General features: G+C 35.5%; 2 protein-coding genes across 2 annotated transcripts; one reads left to right on the top strand and one right to left on the bottom strand.

Annotated features, from left to right (window-relative positions):
• The first annotated feature begins 6046 nt into the window (after positions 1–6046).
• On the top strand, positions 6047–9817 carry LOC108323807 (acyl-coenzyme A thioesterase 2, chloroplastic). Its single transcript, XM_017556567.2, has 5 exons — positions 6047–6681; positions 7240–7417; positions 8315–8781; positions 9032–9160; positions 9398–9817. The coding sequence occupies exons 1-5, from the start codon at positions 6235–6237 to the stop codon at positions 9662–9664; spliced, it is 1488 nt and encodes a 495-aa protein (XP_017412056.1). The 5' UTR covers positions 6047–6234; the 3' UTR covers positions 9665–9817.
• Positions 9818–10942: 1125 nt separating this feature from the next.
• LOC108321086 (formin-like protein 2) lies at positions 10943–15291 on the bottom strand. Its single transcript, XM_017552733.2, has 4 exons — positions 13576–15291; positions 13282–13502; positions 12662–12906; positions 10943–12068 (listed from the first exon to the last, which is right to left on the bottom strand). Exons 1-4 carry the CDS (start codon positions 14886–14888, stop codon positions 11280–11282), a joined length of 2568 nt encoding a protein of 855 aa, XP_017408222.1. The 5' UTR covers positions 14889–15291; the 3' UTR covers positions 10943–11279.
• Positions 15292–18499: the final 3208 nt, after the last annotated feature.

Here is an 18499-nt window from a genome sequence, read left to right as displayed (position 1 = left end):
GACCATTAAGAGTACAGTCCATAAAATACGATAAAAAAAAATTCAATAAAAAAATTCTCGAGCTGGTTGTGGTGGTCTAAGGGAGAGCTCCGTCGAGGGAGCTCTGGTTCGGAATGCGAGAGGCATGGGTGGAGGGATTTGTCGTTCATCACTTTCGTCGTCGATGATGATCGGAATGGGGAACAATTCCAGCAGCCTCGGCGCCCTCATAATTACCCAGTCATATTCTTCTAACAAAAATTTGTGTCAATAATAAAAAAAAATATATATATATATATAGAGATATGATCAGGGTTCTTACCATACATGTACCGCGGTAGCAGAGAAAAGATGGTGCCAGTGGGGTCTAGCTCCGCTTGTAGGCGCCTGACCCGATTGCCGTGATTGTTGAACCAGCAGTGCACGTTGTATTCGCTGGCTTCTCCGAAAGCCCTGAGTCGAGACGCAATCTCGACGACTTGGGCTCTGCTTGGATGTGTGACCCCATAATTATATATGTTGGTCATCATCCTGATCTGATCGTCTGTAGGACGCCACCGCTGACTGGTGTACCTCTCTGTTTCCATCTCACTCATCCTCCCTCTCAAAGTATTTCTAAAGCATAAAAATAATAAATAAAATAAAAAGAACAAAACAAAAATATTCAGTGTTTTCTTTATTTGTTTTTGTTTCCTTTTAGGTTCTTTTTGTCCAGTCAGTCTTTGTTGTTTCAGTGTCTGGTCTCAGATCTGTTTCGCGGTCCTCGCAAATGTTCCTAAACGGATCTACGTCCAAGTTTGTTTGTGTCCATTTCGTACATACAAATAAAATTTTCCTTTTTTTAAGTTTAATTTTATGGGGTACGTGGCGTTGTTCTACCCGATTGTCTCTGCCATACCTTCAAACGAAGGGAGATTAACGTCTGGTTTCCAGCCGATATACCCCTTATCTTTGTTAAGACAGTGTGTTCTTAGTTTTAGTTAATAAAAGGAAAATAGAAGAAGAAGAAAGCAAATACAGGAGCAGAAGTAAAATAACAAGCGGAGAGTAAAGAAGAAAGCAGAATGTAAGTGCGAGTAATAAAAGCTTAGAAGAGAAAAGTGCATGAAAGGAAGCAGAAAGAAGAAAGGAAAGAAAAGAAGCAAGAAGTAAAGGAGAAGGAGAAGCTGGGTAAAGGAAAGAAAGAAATAAGAGAAAAGAAGTACTTACTCGAGGCGGAGCAAAACCTTGGAACGTGAAGATTGAAGTTTGGCTAGAAAGGCTCCCGATCTCGCGTTCAAGCTCTCCGATCTCCAACACTCAGGCGTTCAGATCTCACAAGCTCTCACACTCAGAACTCTCAGTGCTCAGATCTCTCTCTCTCAGACGCTCTAAAATCTCAACATTTCGAAGTGTCGCCCAACGCGACTAGCACCTCGTTTTATAGCCAAGGAACCTCACTGTGTCCACAGTTCCGGTCATGCGTACCGGAACCTTCAATAGTATCGGTTAAAAAAAAAAATAGTATATGATTTTTACCACATTTTGGGAGTATGAAACATTCAATTAGAGAGGATCTCTTGCTATGTGAGTAAGTGTAGATATGACCTGATTTTGGTGTGAGATGTGATATGTATGTTGACCTAGAATTGTCTCTTTGTATGTGGTGGGAGTTGTCCTGATAAGCTCTTTCAGCGGTGGGGACTGCCCGGGTAAGTTTATTATATGAGTTGTGGGAGGCAACTCTACCTAAGAGTTAGAGGACAAGATGAGAGAGACGTATCTCAACTTGTGTTGGTAAGCTTAATTTTCGAGGACGAAAATTTTTGTGTTGGGGAGAATGTAAGGACCTAAATATTTTTTTAGGGGATGGTGTATGGACCAAGCTTATGTTGATAATTGATGTGGTGGGGGCGTCCTTTGATGATTGGTATGGTAGGGAAGGGCTTCACGGGGGCAGCTGTTGAAGAGGTGGGGGAGAACTTTAAGTGGGCAACAGGCTTAAGAGTCTCACCACCTGGAAGTGCTACAGCCGCCAAGGAAACACCATCATCATCTTCTTAAGTGGGCATGACACCGAGGAAGCAAAGGAAATGGCTAAGGTTCATTCGGCAACACACAAAAGGAGATTCACTTCTTCATTTTTAGAGATTCTTGAAGGAGGAAAGAAGAAGAAGGGAGGGAGAGCTAGACACTGTAACAGAGGATGGAACGGCAGAGGAGGAACACAGTGAAGAGATTGATTCAAGGTTTGCAAGGAAGTCTTCAAGAGGTAAGGGGAGTTAGATCTTTTGTTTGATTGTTGAAATATGTTGTATTTGATGCAAATCTGGGAAGAAGGGATGAAAATTTGGAGTTTATGGGTTCTGGAAATCTGATTTCGATTCTGCAGAATTCTGCAGAATCGCGCATTCGTCCCAAATGGCTCGACCAATTGGTGGTCGGCCAAACAGTTTAAGCGTTCGTCCTTAAGTATTGAATTGACCGTTCGTCCTTAAGCATTCAATTGAGCGTTCGTCCTTAAGCATTCAATTGAGCGTTCGTCCTTAAATATTGAATAGAGCGTTCGTCCTTAAATATTGAATAGAGCGTTCGTCCTTAAAGCGTTTGTCCTGTCGAGTGTAGCGTTCGGTCTTATTATGGATTCTTAAAACGGTCGGTTTTGATGTCCTAGTGAAAATAACGTTCGGTCTTAGTAAATTAGTGATTATACGTTCGTCCACACAGTATACGTTCGTTCACACAGTGTTTATTCGGCCTCTTCGTATTTGATCTGTATAGCGTTCGTCCCAGTGAGCATTCCTAGGTATAGGCGAGCGTTCGTATTAGTAGCAATCGGTTTTGGAACGTTCGTTCAATAAGTATTGAGAGTTGATCTTTATAACGTTCGGCCTTATTATGCTCGGTAAACAGCGTTCGTCCAGATCGTTTAGATGACGTTCGTTCAAAAAGTTTTCGGCCTGGTTTGGAAAATGGCGTTCGTCCTGTACCGTTCGTTCCTTGGTGTCCGGTGAATAGTGCTCGTCCAGTTAGCATTCTACAAATTATGTGTTCTAAGTTTATTTTCTCTTGAATTGAATTATGTGTACCAATGTTTGGAATATTGTCTGTGACATGAATTATGTGAAAATATGTGAATGTATGAGATATGTTGGAATTGTTGTGATAATATGGTGGTATCTGATTATTCATAATTGGGATTAAGGTTCAAAGTAACAGTATAATTCATGGACGTAATTCCATGATCCTCAAGGAGAGGATACATGGTGGTGATTTGGGGTGTACAGAATGATTACATGGTAGCTCAGTCTTGGGGGTTTTCCTGACGCTCCAATGGTCTTTCATTCTCAATTAGAGAGGATTGATCCATGTGGTGAGGAGTAGCAGGAGGTCCTAGTCTTGGAGGCTTCCAGGATGCTCCAGGGCGCGGAACGGACTAACCTCGTGAGGGTGGTAGGGTGAAACCCATTGGCAATGGCTTTGCAAAGCAGTAGAGGCCACCACGAGTGCATAACCCGCCATAGCTCGGTAATCATTCTAGTCCGGACGAGTCGGGGTATAAAGTAACAAGTCTTGTGATGTCAATTTACCATGTTTGGATGACTTTTGCATGTTGTATGAGTGGGTGGAATTATGGTTTAATGAACATGCTCTAATTGCTCTTTTATACGAATCTAAGTATGATAACATTGAATTAATTGTGCTATCTGTATAACATGCTTTTTATATCTAGCTCACCCTTGCATTGTTTTTGTTATGTGCTGTTTGGGTATGTTTCTTTGGCGATGATCATCCACTTGGATGGGAGCAGATGTTGTTGCGGAGAGTCCCTTGGAGCAAGAGCTGGAGGTTGCTGATATTGCGGAGTAGTCTTCTTAGAGTTTCCTGATTGAACACTTGTAGTGTTTAATCCTTTCAACTGTTTAAGTTTAAATTTTTACTCCTTTTGTTTGGATTACTGTAATTTCGCACTTAAATTACACGTCAAAATTCTGACTGTTCTCTATATTTGGATGTTAACGTCCTTATTATATAATATTGATTGTTATATAATCGGGATGTTACAGAGTGAGTTTTTGAGGTGGTTTGTTGTTTGAAAGTTATTTAATGGTACACTTTTGGGATTGAGGCATTATTGATTGGGAAATGGAAAAAATAAGGGTTTAGGAGTGGATATGAGATTAACCTTTTTTTATACAAATGATGTTTATTCTAAAGTAAACTTAAAAAGAAATTTAAACATTTTGTAATGAATGTGCACACAACATTGAGAGATAGAGAGAGATTAGAAGAAAAAAAGTGAAAAGTGAAAAGAAATAAAGAGAATCAACACAGAGATATCTGGATGTGAAATACTTTATAGTTAAAAAAAAATTCACCAAATTCTAATATGCCTTATGAAAAGTAAAATAATATTTTCAATTTACATGACATTGAAGTTGGTAGAGGAGAAATTGACATTTGATTTTGGTTATGTTTGTCAGCAAGAACAATTGAAGACGAAAAACTACAATATCAAGAGAAGTTGAAGAAAAAAATAGCTACAATCCACTGAGAAGCCGAAGAAATGAAGGCATTTGTTGAGGCCAATGAAATAATAGTCAAACTCTAGAAAAGGAGCACTGCATGAAAAGGTTGTATTACCAATGGAGAATTATCGACGACTTTAGATCAGTCGGGAAATGATGATTACCGATAAAATTATCGACAATCTATCGTTTTCTCGTTTTCGACAGATATTTCTGTCGGTAATTCGTTGATGAAATAAATTACCGACGAATCTTGACTGTCAGTAATGTTTCAAATTTTCATTTTGCACTCAAACCCTTATTCTCTCAACCCCTACTTTGATTTCCCAATCTTAAAATCCTCACACTCATCTTCTGTAAGGGCCATAAGCGTTGACTACTAGAGTTCGCTTGCTTCTATAATGCTTCAACCGCGACATGTGCTTGTGAACCACCAAAAATCTTATAGTGTATTAAAATCTTCAAACAACCAAACATATAAATCATAAACATAGAAAAATATTAGAAAAAAATATTTAAAATAATAATTTTTATAAAATAAAATTCGATTAATTGACTTATTTACATTTAAAATTTTTAATTAATAAAATAATGGAATGCCAATTATAAAAAATATTTCTCAAATATTTTTTTATAGAACCTTACAAAAATAACTTATCTTTCAATAATCTTATTTTATCTTCATTTGTTTATTTGAAGATTTTATTATTATTATTAAATTTAATTTTATATCATAATATAATTCATTTGAAATTAAAAATATTAATTTTTTTAAAATTTATCAATTTATTTTAATATATATATATATATATATATATATTTGTTATTAAAAACTAAAATAAACATAATTCAAACCAAATTAAATTAGAATGAATCAAATTATATTTGGTTAACAATAAAAGTAGTTGAATTGAATAACATTTCCATCAAGATATATATGTCATACCTTTATTTTTACAAAAATAAAAAAAAAAGAATAAATTAATTAATTAAAAATGACACTTGTTAGAGATATTAATTAAAAAGTTAATTCATATTACATTGATAAGAGAAAATAACATATTTATGACAGTTATTTTGAGTGGACAATATCACAATTAGGATATCAATTTTACTTGCGGGTACGGATATCCGCAGGTAAAATCCGTGACGGGTAGTAACTATCCGTGGATATTTACTACTCGCAGGTAACGAGTAGCGGGTATTTTAATACCCATTTCTAAACGGATCGGATATAGATAATATACTATCCGCGAAAAATTAAAAAGAAAAATTTTATATATATTTTAATTAAATTAATTAAAAATAAAATAAAATTATATTTTATTAGGTTAAATTTAATTTTAATTTATATTATATTATATTATATATATATATATATATATTTTAATTTTATTTAAAATTTATTTTAAATATGTATTAAATATTTTTTTTTTATTTTTTACAAATATTCACAAGTACCTGCTGATTTTAAAATATTTACAAATATTTTTTAAATCAGTACTCGACGAGTAGCGAGTCAAATAATAGATGCGATTTTATCCTATATAAATCAATTGTGAATAAACATTATGAGTGTCCGATCCGATCCGTTCTCATCATCCCTAACTCTATGGAATCCCTAACTCCAATATTTGGAATCCCTAACTCCAATATATGCAAGGAAGGATTTTGAGCAGTTGTCATAATTTGAACATTACCTCAGCATCTCTAACTTGTGTGGAATACCCTGCATTCAATTTTCACCATGCAACTCTTGAGAAACCCAAAACCATGTGTTTCCCAGTTCCACCATCTTCTCAGACTCAAAATCACACCCAATTCCTCTTGCCCTTCCAAACATTTCTCAATTGTTTCCACCACAGACCCAACAACCACCGAACCGACAACACCAACGACATCGACACCTGTTCTGATCGATGCTGGATCTTCTAACCGTAAACCCGTTAATCTGTGGCCGGGGATGTTTCATTCCCCTGCCATATACGCTCTCTGGGAAGCCAGATCCTCCACTTTGGAAAAATCCAATGGCCCCTCTCTTCCCAAAGCCCCCTCCCGAAGCAGAACCACCATCTTCTACAACTTCTCCTCTGATCACATGCTTCGTGAGCAGTATCGGAACCCCTGGAATCACATCAGGATGGGCAAGCTCGTCGAGGACTTTGATGCTCTCGCTGGCACCGTTGCATTCAAGGTCCACTTCTTTTTCCAATTTTACTTCTGGGTTATGTAATTTGCTGGATTGAAAATCTTGGGTTTTGCTCATTTTGATCGAACAGCTTCAAGTTATGTTTTTTTTTTCTTTTTTGTGCTGTCAATCACTTGTTTCGTCTGACAAAGAAACTCCTGTTAGTTGTTGACATATTTTTAGGTTTGTTAAAGAGAACAATTGAAAATAGATTTTTTATGAATTAAAATGAACTTACGCTTGTAAAAGTTGTTTAATATAATACATTTTCCCTAAATTTGTTGTCCGTAAAATAATTTTAACTTACTAAGGATTTTTCTTTTCTTTTATTTAGAAGTGCTTGTAGAAATTTGTCTAAATATAGCTATACTTTTTGGTTGTGCATTGTGCAGAACCAAAAATAAATAAACATTTACTGTAAAGGAAAAGTAGATTATTTTTGTCGCTGTGGAAATATTCATCAGTGGATGTTTTCATTCAGAAGTGTGTTGCTAACAGTACCTGGGGAGATTTTTGTATTTGTTGGTTTTGGTTATTGAAGCTTTTTCCCCCACTTCTGAGCAGCACTGTTCTAATGAAGATGGCACAGCAAGGCCCCTTCTACTGGTCACTGCTTCTGTTGATAAGATGGTTCTAAAGAAGCCAATACATATTTCTGCTGATTTAACCATTGTTGGTGCTGTTACCTGGGTTGGCCGGTCATCCATGGAGATTCAACTGGAATTGATTCAGTCCGCACAAGGTCCTATAGGATGAATACAAGTTGATCCTGCTTTTTGGCCGTTGTTTTATGAAATTATGGTTTATTGTTTTAATTATAATAGTAAGTGCTTAGAAATAGACAGATAACATGTAACTATATACAGAATAAGAATCTGAGAAACTTGCTTAGGGAAATACGTCATAGAGATGAAATAGAACGAAGGGTCTATCTGAAGAGAATACAACATCTATTTATTGAGAAAAGGTAGTGAGGGCTATGAGCTTGTAGCTAACTGACAAACTCTAACACAACAATTTACTTTACATCAATTATAAAGTTACAGCAACCATTAGCTTTATAGGTTAATACATGTATTGTGTCATGAATTTTGCTCAATTTTCTTTCCATTGTGTTTATGTTTATTTTCATTTAATGCAGCGTGTTTATTGTAAGAAAGCCAATGTAAGAACCACAACCGCTTCATTTGAGTGTTCACAGCTAGTTAATCTGAAACACATCAAAGTTTGGTTATTATTTTTTCCAAATTGGTGGTGCAAACCCTTTGTAGGATGAAGGCTTATTAAATCCCTTATCCCTTATCTATCCTAGTATGCTGTCTAGCGTGAACATTTACTTGCTGCTGTAAATAACATGAAAACGTTCAGAATGACGGAAGTAAAATTCCAATGATGGAGTAACCAGGGGATGAGCATTTTCATATATAGTACTGGATTACTTTTCTTTTCTCTTAATATAGTTCGCTGCACTAGTAGGTTCTTGTATCAAAACAGCAAACAAATATTGATTAAGAGCCCGTTTTTTATGTTCTAGTTTTGTAAGCTCAAATCATATCTTTGTAATGTTTGTCTTTCAATTCCCTTCCAGTTCTGCATGGCATTCGTTATCAGCTTACCTGACACTAAAACTTGGTGACAGGGAATCCCAATATATCGAATTCACCTGCACTTGTAGCCAAGTTTACATTTGTGGCTCGTGACTCTGCCACAGGAAAAGCTGCCCCGATTAACCAGGTCTCACCTGAAAATGAGGAAGAAAGATTGCTCTGGGAGGAAGCAGAAGAAAGGAACAAGTTAAGAAAAAGAAGGAATCAAGAACAGAAACATGGAGAGTGTGAAGACACTTCTAGGCTCAAAGCACTATTGGCTGAAGCACGTATCTTCTGTGACATGCCAGCACTGGCTAACAGAGATAGCATCCTGATGACGGATACTTGCCTACAAAACTCTTTTATCTGCCAGCCACAGCAAAGAAACATCCATGGCCGTATCTTTGGGGGATTCTTGATGAGAAGAGCCTTTGAACTTGCCTTTTCAACTGCTTATGCCTTTGCTGGTGCTGCTCCTCATTTCCTGGAAGTTGATCATGTCGATTTTTTTAAACCAGTAAGTACCCACCAAGGACAATACTATTTCTTCTAAATATACAATGATGTTGTAATCAGTAGTAATCTCTGGTCCTTATCATTCAATAATGGAACTCTCCACCCTCTAAGGGAATAGATAATCATGATGATCTCATTTATGTGATCATCACTTTGGTACATGGACTGGGTAGAAAAACATTGGTAAAGGTTATATTCCATAGAGAAGACATTTAAAGAAGACATTCAACTGAAACAAGTTGATGATGCAGGTGGACGTTGGAAATTTTCTTCGTCTCAAATCTTGTGTTCTGTACACGGAACATGACAACTCAGATGAACCCCTTGTGAATGTTGAGGTTGTTGCACATGTGACAAAGCCTGAGCACCGCTGTAGTGAGGTATGCACTATACACATTATATTACAACTTTTCTTCTGACACAAAATTTAGTTGTGAAAAGACATCTTGTCTTTTATAATTTGAGAGAGAGCAAAGAGGTACTAGGACTGTTGTCGGCAAAGCCCTGCTAATCAGTTAACATCAGATTATATATCTATTATCTAATGGAATACAAAAAATGAATGCCTCACTTTGATTTGAAATTTACATGTTCACATCATGCTTTTCTCCAAACAGGTATCTAACAGATTCTACTTCACATTTGGGGTTGATCCTGAGGGTATTAAAAATGGGTTAAGGATTCGACATGTTGTTCCTGCTACAGAAGAGGAAGCACGGAAGGTGCTTGAACGCGTTGACGCTGAGAACTTAACTTTGGTTAAAAAAGATGGCAATCTTGAAGTGGTAAAGGAGCACAAGAGTACACCTTTGAGAAATATCTTACCGAGAATGTCTGAAAGTATGTTGATTGACCTTCGTAAGCTTTTGGAGTTATCAAATTAATACTATTTTTCAATATTGCCAAGTAGTATTTAAGAAAGTAGGTAAGGTTAACGTAACCTTGAGTCATCTCCCAACGAACACGGAATTGCTTTCGAATATCTGACTCTTATGAATGTTATGCAATGCTTATGAATAAAAGTAATGGTTTAAGAATGTTTAAAGAATAAATAAGAAACTTAAAAACAGTTATGATGAAATAGGTTAATTCCACTGCTTTTCCAAGATAGATTCATCATCGGTTATTCACAATGAATTCAACCAAAGTACATTCTCAATCAAATTCTATTGTATTTAATCATGTCTATTCTTAAATTTCCTAACCAAATTAAAAGCTAATCAATCAAAGTAAATTCTCAATTGATTATAGTTAAAATTATTACTAATCAATCAAAGTACATTCTTAATTGATAGTAAAAATCATTTAATCATATGAAAGTTTCTAAATTAAATCAAAGTAGATTCTCAATTAAACCTAGAAACCCTAGAACTCATATAATCAATATGCATGTAGATTCAAACACATTATGATGCTTGCTTTTAATTTGATAGAGAGATGAAAGATATAGAGAGAGAACAACTTAAATCAATAATCAAAATAAACAATTGCATTAACTCAATCTAACCTCAGAATCCATAATGGAATTACAGATGAAAGAAAAGTGAGAGGAGTATGAGAGAATGAAGTGAAGTCTCCCCTGAGTTTTATATAGGGCTTGATTGGGCTTGGACTCTAAATAATCAGTTGACAAAATCTTTTATCTTATATCTTCCAAATAACTAAAAGATTTAGATTATTATAACATTATTTGGAAGATATTTTCTGTTGATATTCCCAAATTACATTAATTTAGCAACTGAATTTTATATTTTAGCTTTTCTGACTTTTCAAAATTGCACAAATGCTCTGAAATTTCTTCTATCTGCACTTTAATCCCTTTTGAATTTTTCAAATAAAATCTGATTTTGGACCTTGAATTGTCATTTGGACCAATAAAACTTATATTCTCAGCTGTACAAATAAACATTAGAACATCCAAGAATAATTTATGCGCTAAAACTCACTTTTTACGTCTCTTTATTTCCCAATGCACTCATCATACCTATAGGTCGAAAATCAATCACAAACTATATTCGTTCTGGAATTTTTAAGGATGTTTTTATTTAAGTTTTGGGCCAATTATGACATCTTTCTACGTGGAACAACTTTTATGGTGCACCGTAACAACTACTGTTTTAGTAATTTCAACATATTACTCTCACTATCAGTTTACATCAAAATTTGGGAAAAACAGCCAAAATTTGCCATTAATTTATTAATACAGATATAGAAATGCAGCCAACCTAGCATAAAGAAAATAATATCCTCGTTATATAATCTAGGCAATAAAACATATACAGAGCTATATATGCAGGAAAACAAAGAGCTGTGATGGCATGAGTCCTTTTTTCAGCATCATCATCATGACAGGCAAGGGATAAAGCTGCTGGGTCTTTAGCTAAGTCGGTGATTTTTGAGTGAAAACGTCACTTCGATGATGATATTTGGATGATAAAATCTAACCCATCACTGACCAAACATTAGCAAACTACTTCAACCTGTTATAACTTGGTCAGTTTAGTCAGATTCGGAGGAATCGGATGGCTGCTTACCAATAATCTCAGGAAAAAAGGATTGCATTATAGGATTTGCAGGCATTACAGAATGACGCGAACCAACCAAAGTTCTCTCATTCACTTTACCAACTTCCTTGCAAACACCATCTAGAATAGAAAGGAAATCCCTCACAACCATAAAAATTCTAAATGGATGAGCTTCTTCCTTTGCCGAATTTCCATGGAAATACTCAGTTATCTCCTTCACCAAAGAGAAACAATTTTTCTCTTGGGCCTGGATTGTTGAAATCTCTTGCTCTCCCCTTTCCAAGAAACCTTTCATCGCCTCCGAAAACTTTTGGTTAGTTTCTTTCAAAGGAGACTCCTCATTCAATTTCACTACTTGCATAACTTTGTCAATTCCTCTGGCAAGTTTGGCAACATCACTACTGAGCATGTCTGAATCCATAGCAGCTGCTTTTTTAACATTGGTGAGCTCCCCGCTAAGTCCCGAAACAATTTGCAGACCAAGCTTTTTCAAGTCAACCTCATCTTGAAGACTGTATTGCTGGACATTGTCAGAACCAGAAACATGAGAACCCTCGGTTCTGACAATTTCCTGTACAACAAAATGCAACAGAGAAGTCTTTCCATCAGTTCCTTTAATATCAGCTAACTTCAAAAGTGTGTCCAGTTTGAACGCATGAGCATCACCACGATTGGTGCCAACATTCATTCTATTTCCAGTTCTTAACACTGCTTCAAGTATCTTCAAAAACATTCGACTATTCTTTAATTCCTCACAGGCCACCTGTGGAAAAGGATGAATATGAGAAGTTCAGAACAACTGGTGTATTGGTACAAATTAAAGTAAGCAGACTCTAGTTTGTGCCTACCTAATCACTATGGCAAAAGGATTATTTTGGAAATTTCCATCTTTGGCAAACTTTTTTTAAAAAAGTAAACAATAATGCGATTTTTTTAATATATATATATAACATAATGCATTAATATTGAGAGTAAACAGGGTTATTTTGACAAATTTAGCATCCTATAAGAAAGACCGTATTTTCCTGAGGTAAGATGATTTGGTGGAAGCTAGTAGTTAGCCAACCACTATTCTTAAAGAAAAAGAAACTTCTCCCTTTTCGTCTGAAGGTATAGCTTACAACCTCTACTCAAACATGACCAAATAATTATAACTTATATTCTCTGCCGTGAAACTTTTGTATCTACAGAATATAGACACATGATTGCCCATCACAGAACCAGTATCGACACCAAATGTCATTCCAAGGAAGTCATGCTGAAGCCAAAAACGATCAAGTTGGTTCATAACATCCCACTTAAGCACACAAAATGACCAAGTTGAAGGAGTGAGGAATAAGTTCAGAATACATATACCTCCAGAGTTTCAAAGGACTTTTTAAGGTATTCTAATTCTGAATCAAAATTAGCAATGTAGAGCATAGCATCCACTCTCTTAAAAGCGAAAGGTATATCAAGAACAACTTTGAGAAATTTCTCAGCTGGGCCAAGCTTGAAGGGCGATTCATCTTGAAATTCCTTCAGCTTAGATTCTTCATCTTTAGTCGGAGCCATCTTTAACAAACTTTCAAGAAGTTCTGTTCCCAACGTATCACAATTTCCTGCAGACAGTAAAATTTTAAGCTTTAATATCTCCCCCAAAAGTAGAAAAGCTTAGGAGAGAAAGAAGAGAAGCAGTGTTGTTCAACAAGGTATAATAATTATACCACATAATTTCTTTCATGAAAATCAGTAAGTAGCTATGACATGGACAGCGCATTGCATAAAAAAAATGTTTGATGTTATGCCAGAAAAAGATTAAAACTATTATAGGAGTTTTGGATATCACCAACCCTTGAATGATAATGAAGTTTGGAACGCTACACAGACACAAACAATAACATAATAGGCATATAACACGTAACATAAGTAATTGTGGCAAAATGACAATAAAGAATAAGCATTGCTGTCTAAACAATTACAAATGGCTCCATCACCTTCTCTGAGGGCATCACAAACTTCATCAATGGTAACATTGAGAGCCCTAAGCAAAATGGCAATGTTCTGAGACTTCTTAGGGTCAAGGACCCTATTCTCCATGGGCATGGGAGAAGCAGAATGAACTATGTGGCGCCGAGCATTGTCTCTAATCGCAACCCCGACACCCTCCTTGGAATTATTTACCATAAAAAGCGTTTCAATCATATCCTCGTTCAACCTGCACCTCGAATCATTCAGCTCCCAACACAACAAGATTAATCAAAACAATATACAGTCCAATGATATCTTACTGAAAAGAACTGGGTCTCAACTGGTCCCAAACCATGACCCTGTCCGAGCTGGCCTTCACTTTATCCCAATGTAAAGCTTTCAACTTTGGCTTCGGTGTCTCCTCGCTCACTTTCCTAACAGAAACTGGAGCTTCCCAAATCCGAGGAGGCGGAGGTGGCGGCGGTGGTGGAGGAGGTAAATTTCTCGCGGGAGAATTTTGGTCCCTTGAAGGAACATGCCATTCTTCCCTGGGAGAAGAAGATGATGAAGAGAAAGAAGGAGAAGCATGGTTGTGCGGAGGGAGTGATTTAACACTTGCGGGGCTGAAATTAAGAGACGGGGAACGAGAGAAAGAGAGGGAATTGGAACGAGGGTACGAAGGGGTTCGAGAAGTGAAGCTTGTAGAACTGATTTTATTATTCGCGTGCGAACTTGAAGCAGCAACGGCTAAAGGAGAAGGAGGACTATGTTGATTGTTCCCACCAGAAGAACTTCTTGGAGAAAAAAACTGTTCATCTTCTTCTTCTTTTTCTGCCTCTTCTTGTTGTTCCACTTTTTCTTTCACATTTTTATCACCGTCATCTTCATTCATCCATGGTTTGAATTTGTGACGTGGCAAAGGTGGGAGTGGGTTCAGTTCCGGCGAGTCGCCGAGTTTTTGATACGGTGGCCGGAAACCGTCGTCGTGGGGGCTTGAGCTTGTGTCTAGCGTTGAGTTCACCGAGTTCGCTACCGTGCCGAGGTAGAGCAGCTCCGACGTCGGGGAGGACTTTCCGCGGGGTTTTCTATCGACGCCGTCGGAGGCGGCGGCGTTCGGCGGGAACAGGCGGAGGCTGTCGGATCTCGAGCCTTTCTCATCGTCGTCGTCATGGGTGGCGTCGGAGGAGGAAGTCCTGTTAGCGCGGCGGCGGTGGAGGAGAAAGAACGCGGCGGCAGCGAGGAGGGCGAGGGAGAAGAGGGAGAGGGAGACGGCGAGGGCGGCGGCGGAGCGGTGGTGGTGGGAGTAGGGGTGGGGGAGGAGGAGGGAGGAGATGTTAGCGGGGAAAGTAGCAACGACGGTGGGGGAAGGAGGGAGTGGAGGGGAATGGTAAGAAGGAAAGAAAGGTTTTTGCGGTGGTGGAGGCGAGAACGATGAAGAAGATGAAAATGGAAACTTGGGTAAATGGTGTTGCTTTTGGGGTTGAGGGGATAAAGCTGGAGGATGTGTTGGAGGGATAGAGATTCTGGGGAAGAGGGGTTGGTGAAGAACACGGCGAGGGTGTGAAGAAGAAGAAGAACAAGAAGAAGAAGAAAGTGTGAGAAACAAAAGAAGAATGTTGAAGAGTGTACACATGGTGATGGTGATGGTGATGGCGATGGCGATGGTGGGTGTGTAAGAGAGTGAGAGAACAATGTTGGTGTTGATGGAGTTAATGAAGTGATGAGATGGTGAAAGACTGGTGGGGAAGAAGAGACTGGTAGGAAAGCTAGTAAGTGGTGAATGTGTTGTGATGTGCTGTGTTAGTTCAGGATCTCATGATTCTCTTTCTTCTGTTGCTGTGTTTGTTTTTACGTTGGAGCAGTAAAAACACATGATGTTGTGTTGGAGATGAGAAGTGTACGTGTACTTGTTATGTGATGAAGCTGTGAGTGTGAAGGTGGAAAATCTGCGTGCGGGATTTCAGCATGGTTTCGTAAAGTACAGTGACGGTGAAGAAGACGATGAATGTGAAGGTAAAAAGGGAATCGTAGCGATACTATTAATCTCTGTCTGAAAAGTTGCGATCTCTTTCTTGTCCTCATGCACTGATGGCGATTTCTTTCTTCTCACTTGACCAACAAAATTTCAGAACACTCTTTTATTGCATGTCTCGTGTGTCATCACCCAATATAATATTCCTTAAAACTATTTATCGATATGAAATCATTTATTTTTTTAATTATTTCTCTTTATATATAACTTCAAATAAATTTGTTTAGTGTGAATTTTTAACCACAATATTTATAAAAGTTATATTAGAATAAATATGTACTTGGATATTTAACTTTTATCCAAAATTAGATTTCGTCTTTTACAATCAAATAAAATAAAATTTTAAATACTTACACTTTTATTTTTATTCTAATTCTTATAAGTAATAAATTATTGATTACAACTTTTTTCAGATTATATTTTTGTATTCCTTACGTAGAAATGTATATAATATATAAAATACTATTGTTAGTCAAGAAAAAAATGTATTTTCCTTTTTAATTTTAAAAGGTTAAATATTTTTTTAATTTTTCAACTTTAATGTGAAATTTGATTTTATCTATTTCAAACTTTTATTTATTTTTATTTCAAACTTTATTAATGAATAAATGTAATTTTTATGATCAAACGCCATTAAAAGTTGGTTAATGTAATAAACGATGTTGTCATGTATGTATTTGTTTGACGTTAATATAAACGTTTGTCTTATTAATAAATCTTTAATATTATTTAGTTATGTAACAAACGACGTTGTCATATATGTATTTGTGTGACATGGACATAAACACAGTAATATCATTTGTCATATTAATAAATCTTTAATATTGTTTAGTCATGCAACTATATCTAATCACTAATAAAGTATATGAGAATGTTTCTTTCAAACAATTATAAAATCTAATTTTACATAGGGATCAAAATTATATTAACCTAATTATTTTTCAACCAAAACTATTTCAAAATATCATAAAATTATAAGACATTAAAAAAAGTTTGAATTGTGTTTTAAAAGTTTTCCCAAATTTTTTAAATATCATCTGAGTTAGTTTATGATTCGTTTCATTTATGAATATTAGATGATATAATATTTTCAGAATTTGAGTTTTGAAGATTATTCTTTTTTTTTAAGTTAGTTTGACAAATCTAATATGGTAAAATAAAGGAAGAAGAGCAACTCACAAATTTTACATTGGTTTTTTTAATAGTGCATACTATCTCTAGTTCTAGGTCAAGCCAATCAAATTCCACTAATCATACTATCTATATGAAATACAAGTATTCTTTTACCTCTCAGACATTTTTTATTATCCTTGTTAAAGTATTCTTATTAGAAGTTAGTTTTAGTTTGACTATTCTTTCAACAAATCATTTCAAACTCAAACCAAATATTTTTTATACATCTTTATGGGAAGAAGATCATGTTTGTTAATGTTCATGAGTTTATAACATTACAACATCTTAATGTAAAAAGAAAAAAAGAAAAAACATGTGTTACAATTATTCAGTGTAAATAATTACTTAAAAGATAATTAACGAGTTTATAACAGTTTAACTTAACAATACTTCTTTAAATCTATATACTAAATCTCTTGAAAAGTGCTTGTAATTACACTTTATTACTATTCATGCTGTTTATTTTTAAAGATAAAATAAAGAATTTAAATCATGCATGAGATAAGTTATATACATTTTTATGTTTTATTTAGATGACTTGTGTTTAAATTTTATAGAAAAGCTAAAAGAGTGAAAAGTAAAAAGAAAGAACAAATAAAAATGGAGTGAAAATTAATATATATATTTATATATATATATATATATATATATATATATATATAATATGTGATTTGATTGATGTGATAAATTAAGTTTTATTTATTTAATTGATGAATTTGTAAAATGTTTATATTATCTTTATTTTAAAAATAAATTTGAATTTAATTTTGAGAAGTTTTTTCATACTTTCTGTAAACTTTAAATCTTAAAAAAAATAATAGATCAAAAAAATATATAAAATTGAAAAAATATAAAGGATGAAAATAATAATAAAGAAAATAGGTCGATTCTATTCCTTTAAATTAGAAATCATTATTCATTTTTTAAAGATTTATATTATTAATTTATTGTCTAAGATTTCAAACTACTCAATGTAACCACTAGTAAAAAATTACTTTTTATATCAGTTGTTTAGAGTATAATATATCAGTTTTAGACTCGATCCAAAAACTATGGATCTATTAAATTAGATTAATCATAAAACAACCAATTTAATATATAACACTGATGTTAAAAGAAATCCTCCATTCATTTCCCTCACGCAACATCTTCCCATCATTAGCCCATCTTCCATTCATTTAGAGAGCAAAAAAAAAAGATAAAGCATACACATGAAATCAAGGAAACATTTCTCAGAGAGTAACAATATGCATTTCCAAACATTTATATAACACAAATATTTTCTAGAGAATAAAAAATTCTTACACACCTTCCTACCACTAGAACCATAAACCCTAAGGTTAAGAGAAGAAGAAACCAAAGACCCAACTTCCTACCACTAGCGACGACTACTAGAACAAAAGTACCACCTTCCTACTGACGCCAAAGATGACATGTGCGAAGGCGGCAATGATAGCACGAACATCAATGCGAGCAATATAAGGGCGAGTAGTGGAATCTCATTAGCATTCGAGTGCGACAATGTTTGAAATTAACGTGGGTGGGCTTTAGAGTGCGATGAGGATACAGGCAGTGAAGAGAGAAGAAGATGAAGAGAGAAGATGGTGGAGGGTTATGCGTTCTCTTGAAGAGAGAAGATGAAGACCAATGTGGGAATAAAAAAAAACAACATTTTATTGTAATATCCTCATTTTGCACTAGGGTGAAGTTGTAAGGGGAACACTAAAGGAAGGTGGGGGGGGGGGGGAGGGGGGGGGGGGGTAAATAATGCTTTTAAAAATTATTTTCACAAATTAGCATCAAATAGTTTATAAAGAAGGAGCGCAATAGTTTTAAGATGATTAGACGCTAGGTTGCAATGAGATGGGTAAATGGAAAACGCTTGAATAGAAAAACAATATATCGCAAATTTTTATATTAGTTCACTCAACCTAAGCTACATTTAGTTCTGCCTTAAGAACTCTTAAAAGGTTCACTAATATTTTCCAAGATTACAAGAGTTTTGCCTCTCTAGGATCTCACCGAGTATTCTCACCACT

This window comes from Vigna angularis, chromosome 1 (genome assembly GCF_016808095.1).
Source record: "Vigna angularis cultivar LongXiaoDou No.4 chromosome 1, ASM1680809v1, whole genome shotgun sequence".
Taxonomy (NCBI): domain Eukaryota; kingdom Viridiplantae; phylum Streptophyta; class Magnoliopsida; order Fabales; family Fabaceae; genus Vigna; species Vigna angularis.
The sequence above is the reverse complement of the archived record's forward strand: the minus strand, read 5'-3'. Positions and strand labels throughout refer to the sequence as shown.

What these genes read in the sequence shown, in the direction of transcription:
- LOC108323807 (XM_017556567.2), top strand. Translation starts at nt 6,235, where the DNA reads ATGCAACTCTTGAGAAACCCAAAACCATGTGTTTCCCAGTTCCACCAT. An exon ending in ATTGATTCAGTCCGCACAAG is followed by an intron (nt 7,418 to 8,314) that starts GTCCTATAGGAT and finishes ACTTGGTGACAG; the next exon opens with GGAATCCCAATATATCGAAT. An exon ending in ATGTCGATTTTTTTAAACCA is followed by an intron (nt 8,782 to 9,031) that starts GTAAGTACCCAC and finishes TTGATGATGCAG; the next exon opens with GTGGACGTTGGAAATTTTCT.
- LOC108321086 (XM_017552733.2), bottom strand. Translation starts at nt 14,888, where the DNA reads ATGTGTACACTCTTCAACATTCTTCTTTTGTTTCTCACACTTTCTTCT. An exon ending in TTGAGACCCAGTTCTTTTCA is followed by an intron (nt 13,503 to 13,575) that starts GTAAGATATCAT and finishes TTCGAGGTGCAG; the next exon opens with GTTGAACGAGGATATGATTG. An exon ending in AGTCCTTTGAAACTCTGGAG is followed by an intron (nt 12,069 to 12,661) that starts GTATATGTATTC and finishes CCTTTTCCACAG; the next exon opens with GTGGCCTGTGAGGAATTAAA.